At 59.6% G+C, this 14945-nt stretch overlaps 1 protein-coding gene across 1 annotated transcript in view; it reads right to left on the minus strand.

Moving 5' to 3' along the window:
* Positions 1-7401, minus strand: part of MYO15A (myosin XVA) — a 46026-nt gene extending 38625 nt beyond the window's left edge. Inside the window, exons 1-6 of the mRNA XM_058676365.1 lie at positions 3793-7401; positions 2014-2096; positions 1497-1560; positions 1220-1329; positions 878-952; positions 617-707 (exon numbers count right to left, since the gene is read on the minus strand). Coding sequence (XP_058532348.1) covers positions 617-707; positions 878-952; positions 1220-1329; positions 1497-1560; positions 2014-2096; positions 3793-7401 — 4032 coding nt within the window. The remainder of the gene's footprint in view (positions 1-616; positions 708-877; positions 953-1219; positions 1330-1496; positions 1561-2013; positions 2097-3792) is intronic.
* Between the last annotated feature and the right edge of the window lie 7544 nt (positions 7402-14945).

Here is a 14945-nt window from a genome sequence, read left to right on the forward strand (position 1 = left end):
AGGACAAGGGCCCTTGTCTAAGATGCAGGTCCTGCGGGTCCAGCCTGGACTAAATGTGAGCCCAGGGCCTCAGCGCAGCAGCCTAGCAGCTAAACCGTTGACACGTTTGCGCCAGAATCTCATATGGACTCAGGTTCATGTCCCGGCTGCTCCACTTCCCATCCAGCTCCCTGCTTGTGGCCTGGGAAAGCAGTCAAGGACGGCCCATATACAGGGCAGGTGGATCTAGGTGCAAACCATCTTGACATCCCTACATAGTGTTTTTGTAATCTATATCCCCCAAGATTTTTTGGCGTTTCCTGCAGTACTCTACACCTCCTTCAGTGGAATGCAGTTCCCAAGAGAAGGAGAATATCAGAGTGGCCGCTGCCTCCTCCCCACTCAGCTCAGCACGGCACACAGCAGTTCCTCAGCAAACTTCCACCCACATGCAGACTCTGGTCTTGAGTCCTCTGATGGCCCGCACTGGCATCTACTGCCACAGTATCCAGGAGCAGGTGGCAGGTGAGGGGACAGCTCCCCTTGCCCTGTGGCCTCCACTTTGACGAGCCCTCCTCAGGAGAGCTGGCAGTCAGGGCAGGGTCTTAAGGAGACAGGCCAACCCCAAAGGACGCACCTGCTGCATGACGTCCCGTTTCTGGTTCATGGCAGCCAGGTAACGCAGGATGAGTTTCGTGGCTTCGGTTTTGCCAGAGCCACTCTCCCCACTGGAAAGGCAGAGGGGTGGCTCAGGCTTCACCTTCACTGTTTTATCCCACCACCTTCCAGAAGATGTAGGTAGCGCACCATCCCACAGGGGTACGGATGGGACACGGACCCACTGCCTGGCCACCCCCAACCTTGCCCCGGGCACTCCCTTCCCACCGCCATGGCTCACCTGATGATGATGCACTGGTTCTGTTTGGCATCGAGCATTTTGGCGAAGGCAAGGTTTGCGATGGCAAAGAGGTGCCTGGGAAGGCAGATTCCCAGTTCGACAGGGCTGGTGCCCACCTCCAACGCCCCAAGCACTGGTGGAGAAGGCAGCTTCTCTGACCAGTGGTAGCATCCAACCCCATCCACCTGGCACCCCGAAGAAGGAAAATGTTCATTTCTACAGAGGGCTGTGGCCAGGCCAGACCAGGGGATGCTGCTGGGCTGAGTAGGTGGCTAAAGAGGGCATGGGGACAAACCAGGGTTTTTGCTAAGCTCCTGGAAACCCTGCCCCACAGGTACTCACGGAGGATTCTCTCCCAGGGCCCGTCCGCTGTACTGCTGCACCTGCTCCGGCCCATAGATTCCAAACATTCGATAGGGGTTCACCGATACCAGGATGCTGCCGATGTACGTCTGTGGGCACATGGTGGCCTCAGGACGACCACGATGCTTTGTGGACCCTCCACAGTGCTTTGAGAACATGGACCTGCATTTCCCACTGGGTCCTGCCTCTGGTACTCCCACCCCCAGAGCCTGGTGCTTCCCCAGCGGGGCAGACGTAGGCCTGGCCTGAGACGTACGTAGATGAGATTCCGTTCAAATCTGGTCTTGAGGTTAGACAGCACAGTGTTCTCCTGCAGGTCTCTGCCAGGGCAAGGAGGGTAATCAGTGGCTGGCATGATCCCCTCCCCACCCTGCCCAACACCGGCCACACCCAGACCCTGGCTCAGGGCCCCGCCTCTGACCTTGGGCAGGCAATTTCACCTCTCTGTGCCTTAGTGTCTCCATCTGCCAGGTGGCTCTGACAACCAGCCTACTGACCTCACCAGAGGCCTAGGGGATGCTCTTAGGGATCTGAAGTGAAGGCACGGTCACCCACGGGGCATCAACATCAGCTAGGGCGGCCTTTATAACTCAGACCATCTCTTCCTTCCCCACACCCCATCATGAGAAGCCAAGGACCCCAGCTGGTGAGTGGCAGGGTCAGGCTGCTCTAGTGCTCACAGCAGGTGTGGGAAGGAGGGGAATCTCTGGGAGATGTGAGGAGAGGCTCTGGCTGGGAGTGTGGCGACCCCTGCGGCGCCGGAGACCACTCACTCCAGCTGCGTCATGTCCTCCACGCCATCCTCCCTGCGCTGCTCACGGGATCGCACTGAGGGCAGATTGCAGATGGAGTGCATCTGTATGAGACAGAAGCCCTGTCAGCGTGGGGCTTGCAGGAAGCACATGCCCCCCAAGGTCTGGTCCGCTGGCTCCCCCATTTGGTGCACAGGGCCTGCGTGCATGTGACTCTCACTCCAACACGTCCAGGTGTTCCTGGGAACACCCCCAACCTGCCGGGTGAGCACACACAAGCACAGGCGTCCGCACCCTCCCAGCTTGGACTCCGCCAGCCCTGGCATCCCTCTCCCTGACAGACTCCACGTGTCGCCTCGTGTGACGACTCTGTGGATGCTGCTGTCCTGACAGATGGGGCGGGAATGGAGATTGGCGGAGCCCCAGACACACCTGTGCCCAACCCAGGGCAGATCTGTGACTGTCCACTCACAGATGCGCACACAAAGGTGTCCGCAAGCTCATACGACCCCCATACTACTCTTGGTCTTGCAGGAGGCCTGTGGTCCTGGCTGGCAGAACACATCCTCGGTGTTCCCTTGGCACGTGTGTGGATGGACCGGGTGCACCGGGGTCTCTCCTCACCATGAGGAGGGGACTGGAGAGTGGAAGCCACTTCTGGCTGCAGGGAGAGGGTGGGCCAATGGCCCTAGCCCCTGAGTAAACCACAACACACACAACTTCCTCGTTTGGCCTTGGCACTCATACACATACACACACACACACATATCCACCCATGAGGGCACGCAGGCCTGCTTGGCAAGCCGTGTGACTGCAAAGCACCCTTCTCTGGGCCAGCCCTGAAAGGGGACACCAAGAGGGAGCCCCAGAAGCCATGTGCCTGTCGCCGGGCTGCTAAGTAGGACAGAGCCAGTATCACCCTTTCAGCCCTGGCCGCAGGCCCACCCACCTGCCCATGTGCTCGCCAGCGGCCACAGACCCTGAATAATTCAGCCACTCACGTATTCCAGGGTGAGCAGGGCCCAGGCATCCTTGCCCCTCACCCCTGGGCGCCCCGTGGCCCGCTCCCGCAACGCCGCAGCCCACACGGCACGGGGCACCCGCCGCCGGGGAAAGGGCCCCCCCAGCAGCCAGGCTGCCCCGGTCGCCATTGCCGAGGCCCCAATGGCTGCCCGCTCCAGTGGGTACCGTCTGCAGAGGCTGAGAGGCACCTGCTGGCCCCGCCCACCCTGGGCGTCCCGGGGGAGGCTCCAGTGACCACCCGCCCCTGCCAAGGGCCACCTAGCATGGGGCTCACGTTCCGTCACCAGTGTGGCAGTCAGGCACACACTGGGCACCCCTCAATAGGCAGCCTGCCCTGTGCCCCATGGGAGGCCCACACAGACTCCATAGCTCGGTCCCACAGCCACTGAGTGACGGTTGGGTTTTTTTTCCCACTCAGCAACAACCCAGACTGGATGCTCGCATCCTGAGCCCCTCCTCACCTTCGTCTGGTTCAGAGTTCTGACTACAAAAGGTTGTGGCACAGGGCGGGGGCTCCTATCTGGAGGAGTCAGAGGAAAGCAGCAGGAACAGCCTGAGTGTGGCTACAGGGCAGCAAAGGACAGAACGCAACAGCAAATCCTAGTTCTGCACCTGGCTTAGCCCAAGCCTCTGGGAGCTTCCAGAGGCCGATGCTGTGCACGGCCTCCCCTTGCTCAACCTGCCAGCGGCAGCTCCAGGAGGCCTGGAATGTTCCCTCCTACTTACAAAGAACAGCTCCCTGATTCCAGGCCCGTCCTCTGACCTGTTTCCCCATACCTGGTTCCTCCAACTTTTGAGGTCAGCCACTTGCCAAGGGCCCTTGAGGGACAAACAGGCAGCTCTGAGGCCCAAGCGGCAGGACTGGGGGTGGCCATCTAGCCGTGGCCAGCCTCGGTGGGCGTCTGCTGGCAGCCAGAGGTGGGACCAGCGTAGATTCCAGGCTGAAGGCTTGGGGTCCTGGGCTGCCTGGCTGGCTGGCTGGCAGGGCTCACGTCCAAGGGCCTGGAAAGAGCTCAGCTTCTGCACCTGGGGCAGGACCACTGCAAAACGCCCAGCCTGACGCCTCTCCCCACCCATGGGCAAGGGCGTTGGGGCCCCAGTGGGAGCCAAGGGAGCTGGGGTTCTGGGCAGCGTCCCCCAGCGGCGCCACGGTGGCCATGTGGCTCTCTTCTGATCTCTTGGGGTCAGTGGGTATGAGAGACTGGGCCTTAAGGCCTTCTGCTCAGGAGAGCCCTGGTCCTTGGAGAGTTTCAGTGTCAGGGATGTGGGCTCTGTTGGCCGTTGGGGTTCCTCTGGGCAGGCCTCATCTGCAGGCTTTTCTGGACTCGGGCTGGCCGACTTCGCGAACTGTCCAGGCCCAGGGTCATGGTGCCTGCCCAGGAGGACACCACTGGTAGAGTCCGAGGCTGGGTCCTCGGCCTGGGCAGCAGGACGGGGCACAGGGCCCACGTGTTGGAGGAAAGGATTTTCAGCTACTGGTGGTGGCCTGGCAAAGCCTCGAAGGCTGCCCTCCCCTCCTGGCCACGGGGACGGTGGGCGCTGTGTGGCAGGCGTATCCACGTCCCAGCTCGGGGCAAGCGGGGGCACCGTCCAGGGTGTCCCCGAGTCGTCAGGCTCACGCTGCCCTTCCCCGTGCTCCAGGTTTGCCCCGGCCACCGGGTGCCAGGACTCGGTCGCGCCCGGAACATGGAAGGGCGAACGAACTCGGGGCTTCACGGCCCTGGTGGGAGGCTCGCTGAGGCGACGCCAAGTATGCGGGAGGCGCGAGGGCAGGTTGAGGGATCCGCCCCGCATAGGTGGCGGTGGTGGCGAGGGCGGCCTTGGCGAGCCCAGGGTGGGCGAATGCGGTGGCCGAAGGCGCCTGGAGGAGGAGGCCCTGCGCGGGGTTGGGAGTTCCCGCAGGGAGCGGGGCCGGCGCTGCGGCGGCGGGAAGGGCGGCTGGAAGGGGCCTGGGCGGCGGAAGGACAGCTGCGGGGATAGGGGCCCTAGGGGCGAGCGGTATCCCGGGCCCGGCAGGCTCCTCAACGAGGGCTGAGGGGAGGCCAGAGGCGTCCAGGACCTGCGCGACACCGGCGGGGAGGCGGCGGCGCCGGGGAAGCCGAAGGGCGCCCCTCGGCGGCGGCCGGAGCCTCGGAGCGAGAGCCGGGGCGCCCGGAAGGAAGCCGGGAAGCGCCTCGGGTCGGGCGGCGCCTCGGGGCGCCCCACAGGCGGGGGCTCCACGAAGGCCCACCAGCTGGCCTGCGCGCCCAGGGGCACCTGAGCCGGCGCGGCCCAAGGCGGCGGGTGACGGCGGAGCGAGCCGTAGGGAGACACGGGCCGGGAGAGCAGCGGGGAGAAGGGCGGCGCGGGCGGCGGGCCGGGGCTCAGGGGTCGCCGCGGCGCGGCCAGTGCGCTCCAGTGGGCGAGGCCACGGGGCGAGGGCGGCCGGTGCGAGTTGTTGTTGTTGCGCGCCCGCGGCTGCGGCCTCCTCAGCACGATGGGCGTGTTGGGCCGCTCGGGGTCCATGCCCGCCAGTTTGTAGCCGAAGCGCTTGTAGGCCGCCTCCCGGACGGCGGGACCCCCGGCCCGCGCTTTCTGGCTGCCCCTGAGGCGCGGGATGGGCTGCTTCTCCGACAGCGTCTTCTTGAGGAACCTGGCCAGCGAGGTGGCCGGGCGCGCCGGCTGAGGGCGGCCCAAGGCCGGGCCGCGGCGCGCGCCGAAGGCCGACAGGGCGCGCTGCAGGTTGCGCTGGCGCGGCGTCAGGAAACCCCAGTAGGGGTGGGCGTAGGGCAGTGGGGCCACTGCGCCCATGCCTTCCTCCTCCTCCTCCTCTTCCTCCTCATCAGCGTCCCCCAGAGGCAGAGGAATGTCCAGGGAAGGCGGGAGGGGCACCTCCAATTTCTCCTTCCCGAACAGCTTGACCTGGGGCCGTGGGAAGAGGCGGAACTTGCGGATGAGGGACAGCTTGGACCTGGCGGGCTTGTCCATGCCCTGCTGCTCGAAGAAGGCGGCGCTGGGCAGGCGGAAGGAGGTGCTCTGCCGCTGCTCGCCGCCACCGACACCACCGCCCGCCTCTTCCGGCTCCTCCAGCTCCGCGATGTCGTCCATGGGGTGCGCGTAGGGGTTGTGAGGCGACAGGATGGGTGGCGGCACCCAGGGGTACATGAACATGGCGGCCGGCTCCTCCGGATACAAGTAGGGCGCTGCGGGCGGGTAGATGGCCTGGTCCCCACCAGTATCGTAGTCGCCTTCAGCATAGGGGATCCCGTAGGGATCCAGGTAGGGCAGGGGGTAGGGGGCCTCGTAGGGGAGATCGTAGGGCAGGTAGGGCGAGTCGTAGGGTGCATAAGGGTCCAGGTAGTAGCTGTAGGGGTACGCCTCGCCCTCATACACTTCGGGGAAGCTGTAAGGGGAGTACCCCGAAGGAGGCGCATAGGGCGGCTCATAGTCGTCGTAGCCATAGCCGTAGCCATAGGGGTATCCCGGGTAGAGGGTGTCGTCGCCATAGTAGTAGGAGTAGTAAGGGTCCGGGTGGTAGTAGTCGTAGGGGTCCTCGGGCGGGTATCCGTAGTAGGGGTCGCTGTGAGGCGGCCAGGCCGCGCCGTAGGGCCCGTAGCCGGCCAGGTAGGGCTCCTGCTCCTCGTAGCGGTGCAGCGACCGCTGGTCGTAGAAGTCATCGCCCTCACGGTGGTAGTCGTAGTACTCGCCCAAATCCTGGAAGCCCTCGAGACCGTAGAACGACTTGCGGGAGCCCGAATGCCGGAAGGGGGCCTCGTCCTCGAAGGGCAGGAAGCCCACGGGCTCGCCCGACGAGTATATGCTGTGGCTGCGGGGGAACCTGCGCAGGCGGCCTCCCCCGTGCCGCAGGATCTCTGCGCCCGACGGGAAGGGCAGCTTGCGGGAGCCCACGCGGGAGTCGGAGCGCCGCAGCCAGGCGTCCACGGAGGCCTGCTCACTGCCCGACTCCTCCGCCTTCTTCAGCAGAAACTTCTTGGTGAGCCAGTTGATGGCCGTGGACGCCTTGCTGAGCGACCGGGCGCGTGGCCGCAGGCGGCCGTAGCCACGCCGGCCTGGGAAGCGGATGACCATGAAGGACGGCTTCTTGCCCTTCATGGCGCGCTTTTTCTTGCCCATGCGCATCTGTGTCATGAGCTTGGACGTGGACTTGAGCACGGTGCGGGCCTGCTTCTTGCGCTTTTTCTTCTGCGGCCCTGTGTGGAGGCCCCAAAAGAAGGCAGACGCGCTGCGGAACTGGCCCTTCTTGGAGATTTTGGGGGTGCGGTCCCGGAAGCCCATAAACAGCCGCGAGGTCCCCTTCAGGCTTCGTTTGGGCTTCTCAGGCTCCGGGGCCTTCTTCCCCTTCTTCCCTTTTTTGGCTTTCTTCTCTTCATCTTCCTCCTTCACCATGGTGGCTGTCTGCTCTGCACGCGGCCGCCGGCAGTGGCGGCAGTGCTGTCACAGGCTTAGGGACTTGGAAGGACAGGGAGATCTGCTCGTGTCCCCTTTGCAGCTCGCACACACTGCCTCTCGTGGCTGGCAGTGGCCAGGACTGGCCGGAGAGGCGTGCCGGAGAGGGGCAGGGGCCAGGATTCCAGGAGGGTGGATCCATAATTCATCTCCTCCCAGAGCCGCCTTGGGTTTCACCTCGGAGCAGTGGTGGAAAGCACGTGGGTGTTGCTTCCGGGGTGGGGGGAGCCTCGGGGTGCAGCCTGGCCTGCCCTAAAATCACTATAGCAACAGCCGTGGGGCCTCTGCTCAGGCGCCCCCACTGTATCGAGGCCAGGTTTGTGTGTATTTAAGGGGCTTCAGGTCCAGAGCTCCCCTAGAGTTAGACACTGAGGCTGAGAGAGGGGTCATCACTGGCCTTCGCAGCGTTCACCAAGTCCACTGGAGTAGGGATGGGGTGGGGGTCGTGCCTGAGGGAGGAGGGGGAGTGGACAGGGCAGGCTCTGGGGCTGCGGTCAGTGTAACAGGAGCCAACTGGCCCTGTGGAGCTGAATAATGAATGTGCTGGGGAGAGCCGGCTGCTGGCTCGGAAGGCTAGGCCGGGGCAGGGCTGGGGTGGCACCCGGGACTCAGCTGCGAGAGGCAGAAACAGGATGCGGGTCAGGTGTGCTGCTCAGGGAGGCCCTCCTTGGTTCAGTGGGCTCATCTGTGGCAGGGCAGCAATGCGCTATGTCCTGTCTCCCTTGGTGGAGGGCATGCCTGTGTGGAACCCAGCTTCCTGTCCAGGCCTGCCCGTGAGAGGAACTTGGGTCCCTGGCACTTGTGTGAGACACTGGCTTACCGCTGGGCTCCCCTTGGCTTCAGCCTCATCCAGCCCAGGCTACTGGAGGATTTGGTGGGGAGCGGGTGTTCCAGCAGATGGAAGGTCTCTGTCTCTTTGACTTAGAAGAAGGAGGAGGAGGAGCTTGGCACAATAGCTCACTGACTAATCCTCCACCTCCAAGCACTGGGATCCCATGTGGGCAGTAGTTCTAATCCCAGCAGCTCCACTTCCCATCCAACTCCCTGCTTGTGGCCTGGGAAAGCAGTGGAGGATGGCCCAAAGCCTTGGGACCCTGGGCCCACATGGGAGACCCCAAAGAGGCTCCTGGCTCCTGGCTTCAGATTGGCTCAGCTCTGGTTGTTGTGACCATTTGGGGAGTGAACTAGCAGATGGAAGATATCTCTCTCTCTCTCCTTCTCTCTGTAAATCTGCCTTTCCAATAAAAAAAAATAAGAGAAAGTTTTTAAATGGCATGCAACAATAACATAAAAATAACTCTTGCCCCCTCTTTTTCATTTTTGAAAGGTTTATTTATTTTTATTGGAAAGGCAGATTTTTTACAGAGTTCCTTCATCTACTGGTTTATTCCCAAGATGGCTGCAATGGGTGGAGCACAGTTGATCCAAAACAGAACCGGGAGCTTCCTCTGGGTCTCCCACGCAGGTGCAGGGGCCCAAGGACCTGGGCCAGCCTCTGCTGCTTTCCCAGGCCATAAGCTGACAGCTGGATTGAACGTGGAGCAGCTGGGACATGAGCCAGCTCCCATGTGGGATGCCAGCACTCGCAGGCAGAGGTTTAGCCAGCTATTCCCCATAGCTTGTCTTCTTAAAATGATTGAGGGTTTCATGGTGACCTCTGGCTGAGGCTCCTACCCCACCGGTTTCTGCACTGGCTGAACAGGATGCGGCCCTGTGGTTGATTTATTTTATTTTTATTACAAAGTCAGATGTACTGAGAGAAGGAGAGATAGGAAGTGGAGCTGCCGGGATTAGAACCAGCGGCCATATGGGATCAAGGCGAGGACCTCAGCCACTAGGCCACGCTGCCAAGCCGGGTAACTCACTTTTGAAAAACAACTAAAAAGGGAGGGGCTGTGGCTTGTTAGAGAAGGGGAGGGGCAAAGATGGAGGACCTGTGCCCTGGGGGTCTCCTCTAACTCCCCTTCCTCCCTGCCCTTCCTCCCTTTTCCTCACCTTCCTAACCTTCCTCTCTCCTCTTCCTCCTCCCCTCTTCCTTCCCCTGCCTGACTAGGGAAAGGAAAGACTAGCCACCTCGGGGTCCGGGGTCTGAAGACACTTTTTGAGCAACCTCAAGCCTGCTCCCTGAGCTGCGGTGTAGTCTCCAGGTCCCAAGGCGAATGTTTTTGCGGTTTGTGGTGTGGCCCCGCATGACTGGCTGTGGTCCTGCTACTCCACGGCTAGCCTTGAGTGCCTCAGCTCCGACTCGGGATCATGCCTGTTACCCAAGTCCCAGGAGCAAGACCTCCTTCAGTTTCCCCCACCCCACTTCCTCTTCTCGTTCATTCTTGCTATCTATCACTCTATATATCTGTATCTCTGACTTTCAAGTAAATAAATTTGAAAAAAAAAAAAAGAATAGGCGCTGCTTTGGGAGTTCCTGGGTCAGGCTGGGCAGGAGCCATGCGGATAGTTGAGAGGTGGCAGAGTCAGGTGCAGCCCTGTGACTCCGGCTGGGGACCTGGCTTAGGCAGGCCAGGGAAGGGGCCGTACAGACACTTGGGCTGGGAGCCTGGGTCAGGAGTGGCTCCAAGTCTTTCCCGATGGAACAGGGGCTGCTGGCTGAGAGGAGGAAGCTGTGGGCCAGGCCCGAAGCCAGCTTTGGTACGGCCATCTCCCAGGAAGTCCTGCTGAGATCGGGTGACATCAGCTAGGGAATCACTAACACTCCTGTGACCTCAAAGCCTTGGTTCTGGGGAGAGAGCCCAGCCTGTTCCACAGGAGCGCATAGTCAGTAAGTGGCCCACCAAGTCAGTGGAAGAGGAGGAGGAGCTGGGAGGGCTGTGGTCCAGAGGGCAGGAAACTAGTGGCAGATGAGCACACAGATTGGGTGAGCTGGGACTGGACAACCTGACCACCATGTGGTGACAGTGACAAGAGTGGTCCCCATGGAGATGTGGGAGAGGGGGCTGTGGGCATTACAGGTGTGTCCCTGGGCACACATTGAGACTTTCCCACTGGACCCTTTCTGGGGTTAGATGGTATTGGGGCATGAGTTACAGCTCCAAAAAATTGTTTTTTTTTTTTTTAAAGATTTATTCGTTTTATTACAGCCAGATATACACAGAGGAGGAGAGACAGAGAGGAAGATCCTCCGTCCGATGATTCACTCCCCAAGTGAGCCGCAACGGGCCGGTGCTGCGCCGATCCGATGCCGGGAACCAGGAACCTCCTCCAGGTCTCCCACGCGGGTGCAGGGTCCCAATGCATTGGGCCGTCCTCTCCTGCTTTCCCAGGCCACAAGCAGGGAGCCGGATGGGAAGTGGAGCTGCCGGGACTAGAACCGGCGCCCATATGGGATCCCGGGGCTTTCAAGGCGAGGACTTTAGCCGCTAGGCCACGCCGCCGGGCCCCCAAAAACTTGTTATAAAGAAGGAGGGTGGTGTTGCGGCAGAGCAGTTGAAGTGTCCCTTGTCGGCATCATTGTGAGTCCTGGCTGCTCCGCTTCCCATCCAGCTCCCTGCCTATGTGCCTGGGAAAGGGGAGCATGGGCCAAGGGCTTGGACCCCTGCACCCATGTGGGAGACCCAGGGGAAGCTTTTGTCTCTTGGCTCCCAACTGGCCCAGCTTGGGCCATCAGAGCTATTTGTGGTGTGAACTATTGAATGGAAAGCATTTATTTCCCTGTCTCTGTAACTCTGTCTTCAAAATAAATAAAATAAATCTTTAAAATAAAAGGGGGGAGGTTGGGCCCAGCACAATAGCATAGCGGTTGAAGTCCTCACCTTGAACGTGCTAGGATCCTATATGGGCGCCAGTTCTTTTTTTTTTTTTTTTTTTAAGAGTTATTTTATTTTCATTACAAAGTCAGATATACTGAGAGGAGGAGAGATAGAGAGGAAGTGGAGCTGCCGGGATTAGAACCAGCGGCCATATGGGATCAAGGAGAGGACCTTAGCCACTAGGCCACACTGCCAAGCCCATGGGCACCAGTTCTAATCCCAGTGGCCCTGCTTCCCATCCAGCTCCCTGCTTGTGGCCTAGGAAAGCAGTTGAAGATGGCCCAAAGCCTTGGGATCCTGCACCTACATGGGAGACCCGGAAGAAGCTCCAGGCTCCTGGCTTCAGATCATCTCAGTTCCAGCCATTGCAGCCACTTAGGGAGTAAATCATCGGATGGAAGATTTTCCTGTCTGTCTCTCCTCCTCTTTGTATATCTGCCTTTCCAATGAAAATAAATAAATCTTTAAAAATCAATAAAATAAAAGGGGGAGGAGAGACAGGAGGGACGACGCTCTCCCTGTGGTCCCTGTTCCCACAGCAGCTGTGTCCCGTCAGGGGAGCCAGCCACAGTGGATCAGAGCTTGTGCCAGGCCTTCCTGTGCAGTTGAGAATAGTTGCTAAATAGATCTTGAGTGTGAGTGCATTTAAACTTTTGAAATGAACTCTGAAGTTTTTATTTATTCGAGAGACAGCCAAATTAGCTCTCCTTCACTGGCTCACTCCCTAAGCACCCACAGTGGCTTAGCCTGGGTTGGAGCCAGGAATTCCAGCTGGGTCTCCCATGTGGGTGGCAAGGGCCCAACTGCTTGGAGCCCTCACCTTTTTTTTTTTTTTTTTTTTTGAAATTTTGAATTTTGTGGTACAATTTCGTATAGACTGGGATTCCCCCTGCCCAAACTCCCACCCAAGCCCTCACTTTCTGCCTCCTGGGTCTATATCCACAGGAAGCTGGAGTTGCGAGCTGGTACGTGGGGTGTCTTCATGGTGAACCCAGAAGCCTGCCCTGAGCCATCTGTGTATCCCCACCCGTGCAGTACCTGCTGGCCGTAGGAACAGGCGAGAACTGCAACTTCTGCAGCCAAATTCATCCGCCTTGGTGAGCCCAGCCCTTTTGCTTCCCGACCCTGTCCCCTGTCCTCCTCCTGCCAGCTGTGGCTGCAGCGACAGCGTCCTGAGCCACAGAGGAGGTGCTCTGCGAGAGCCCCCACCTTACACAACTTTGGCATGCGGTCATGACTGTGGGAATATCCAATGTCTCGCTGGCCAGCTGAGCAGAATCCCAGACAAGCAGAATTCTTTGTCCTCACCCAGCTGGGTCCTTATTTTGACGGACATGCCACACATTCATGATGGCTGCGAGCACTCCGGGACCATCCTGGTTGCAAAGGCCCACGCAGACAAGCCATGCGTCCCAGCCAGGAGGCCCCTCTGGCACCTGCCAAGGTAGACATGGAAGCCTGCTCTCTACAGAGCTGCATCAGCTTTGACGCTCACGAGAAGTGTGTGTATGTGAGGGTATGTGTGTGAGTGTGTGTGGGTGTGTAGTTGCAGCTAAGCACATAAACTCATATTTTGTTTACAAATAGAAATACTACAGGGGCTGGCACCATGGTATAGTACGTTCAGTCTCTGCCTGCAACACCAGCATCTCATATGGGTGCTGGTTTGAAGTCTTGGCTGCTCCACTTCCCATCCAGTTCCCTGGTAATGTGCCTGGGAAAGCAGCGGAGGATAATCCTCAAGTGTTTGGGTCTCTGCACCCACGTGGGAGATGTGGAAGGAGCTCCTGACTCCTCCTTTGTATCAGCCTGGCCCTGGCTATTGAGACTATATGGGGAGTAAAATGTTCTCTCCTTTCTCTCTCACTTTATCTCTGTCAAATAAAAATAAACAAATATTCAGGGTGGGGCCTCACACTCCTCCAGGCTAGGGGCTGATGGGCCTGCCAGATGACCCTGGGGTTCACACCAGCGGGGGTATAGGGGAAGAACTGTGAATTGCCCAGGGAAGCAGTTTTGGAGATATGTGGGAGTGAGGGCCGCTGAGGGAGTACTTTATAGGTGTGGAATGACTTCTGGGGGTTTCCATGGACAGGGCCGCTACACTCGTAGGAAGATGTGGCTGAGACCAGGTGGTTTAGAGAGGGGAAACCTGAAGCCGGGTCTGGGTCAGACAAATGCACCCACCCACATGGGAGACCTGGGCTGGGCGAGGCGGCATCGCCTACCACTTGCCAGGGGCACACAAAGCTAGTGCTGGGAGACCTGCCTGACAGGGCTAGACCACAGTACCTGCCAGTGAGTGTCAGGGCAGGGATGGGCCACACAAGGCTGTGGCCATGACACTAACTGGCACATGAGAGAACAAGGGATGGGGGGCAGATTCTATAGGAGGTATGTGGTTCTCTCCCTTCCAGGTCTGCAGGACCCAATGGTTTCCATGAGAGCTAGGGGTGGTGATGGGCCCAGGACCACAGACTGGGTCAGGGCACCACCGGCATGTCTAAGATCTGGGATGGGAGCAGGCCTAGTAGAGAAAATAAGGGAACTCCCCTGCTAGGCTGTAGCTCCCACTGTCCCTGTGGACCATGTCTGGGGGCAGGCCAAACTGGGCAGTCCACAGCACCTGCTGGCAGGTGTGTGAGCCAGGACTGGGTGTAGGTGGGGCCAAGTTGGGCCGTAACACCTGGCAGCTCATATGAAGGCTGAGACTGGGGACTGGCTAGGCTGAGCTAGGCTGCAGTACCCACTAGCATAAGCTGAGACTGGGGGCAGGCTGGGTCGAGACAGGCTGCAATACCTGCTAGCAAATACCAAGGCAAGACGGGACATGCCAGACTTGGCTGCAGCACCTACCAGTACACATAAGACCCAGGGCTGGAAGCAAACCTGGTAAGGCAGCTTCAGGGGACTCCCTTGCTAGGCCACTGCTCCCAGTGAGAACTGGGACTAGGGGTAGACCAGGCTAGGCAGAGCTGCAACACCCACTAGCCTGCATGTAACCTGTGTTTGTGGAAGGCCAAGTGAGACTAGGCCACTGCATCCATTGGCACATGCAAGAGCCAGAATAAATGTGGGTCAGCCAGGCTTTGCCACAGCATCCACTGGCAAGTGCTGGGACAGGGTATAAATCAATGTGAGACCAGACTGCAGTAACCCCTAACAAACACAGGATCCGGGGCTAAACAAACAATGACAACAAAAATCCAGGGCTGGATTTTTGAAGTGGATCTAGTAGGGGTGCTATGGGCACTCCTCTGCTGGGCTGCAGCTCCCACTGGTATCCATGAGAGCCAGGGCCAGAAGCAGGCTAGGATGGACGAGGTGACAGCACCCATCATCATATGTGTGGGCTGGGTCTAGGGATGGGTCACATTGAGCTAAACTGCAGCACCCAGAGGTGTATGTGAGAGTTGGGTGGAATATGGGACAGGCCAGACGGGATTGCAGCATGTGCCAGCACACACAAAAACTGGGACTGGGGGGTGGGCCTGGTGGAGCTTGTTGGGGATCGTTCTGACTAGGCAGTGGTCACCATTGTGTATAAGGGTTGGGTTTGTGGCAGGCTACATTGGGCTAGCACCCATTGGTTGCTTGGGAGATGGGGCTGGGGCTGGAACTGACCAAGCAGCTGCATTCACCAGTATGTGTGTAGGCTGACGCAGGTGATGGACCGAACAAGACCCCACACTAGCTGGTGCACGCAAGAGTCAGGTCTGGGGT

This window comes from Ochotona princeps, chromosome 17 (assembly GCF_030435755.1).
Source record: "Ochotona princeps isolate mOchPri1 chromosome 17, mOchPri1.hap1, whole genome shotgun sequence".
Lineage (NCBI taxonomy): Eukaryota > Metazoa > Chordata > Mammalia > Lagomorpha > Ochotonidae > Ochotona > Ochotona princeps.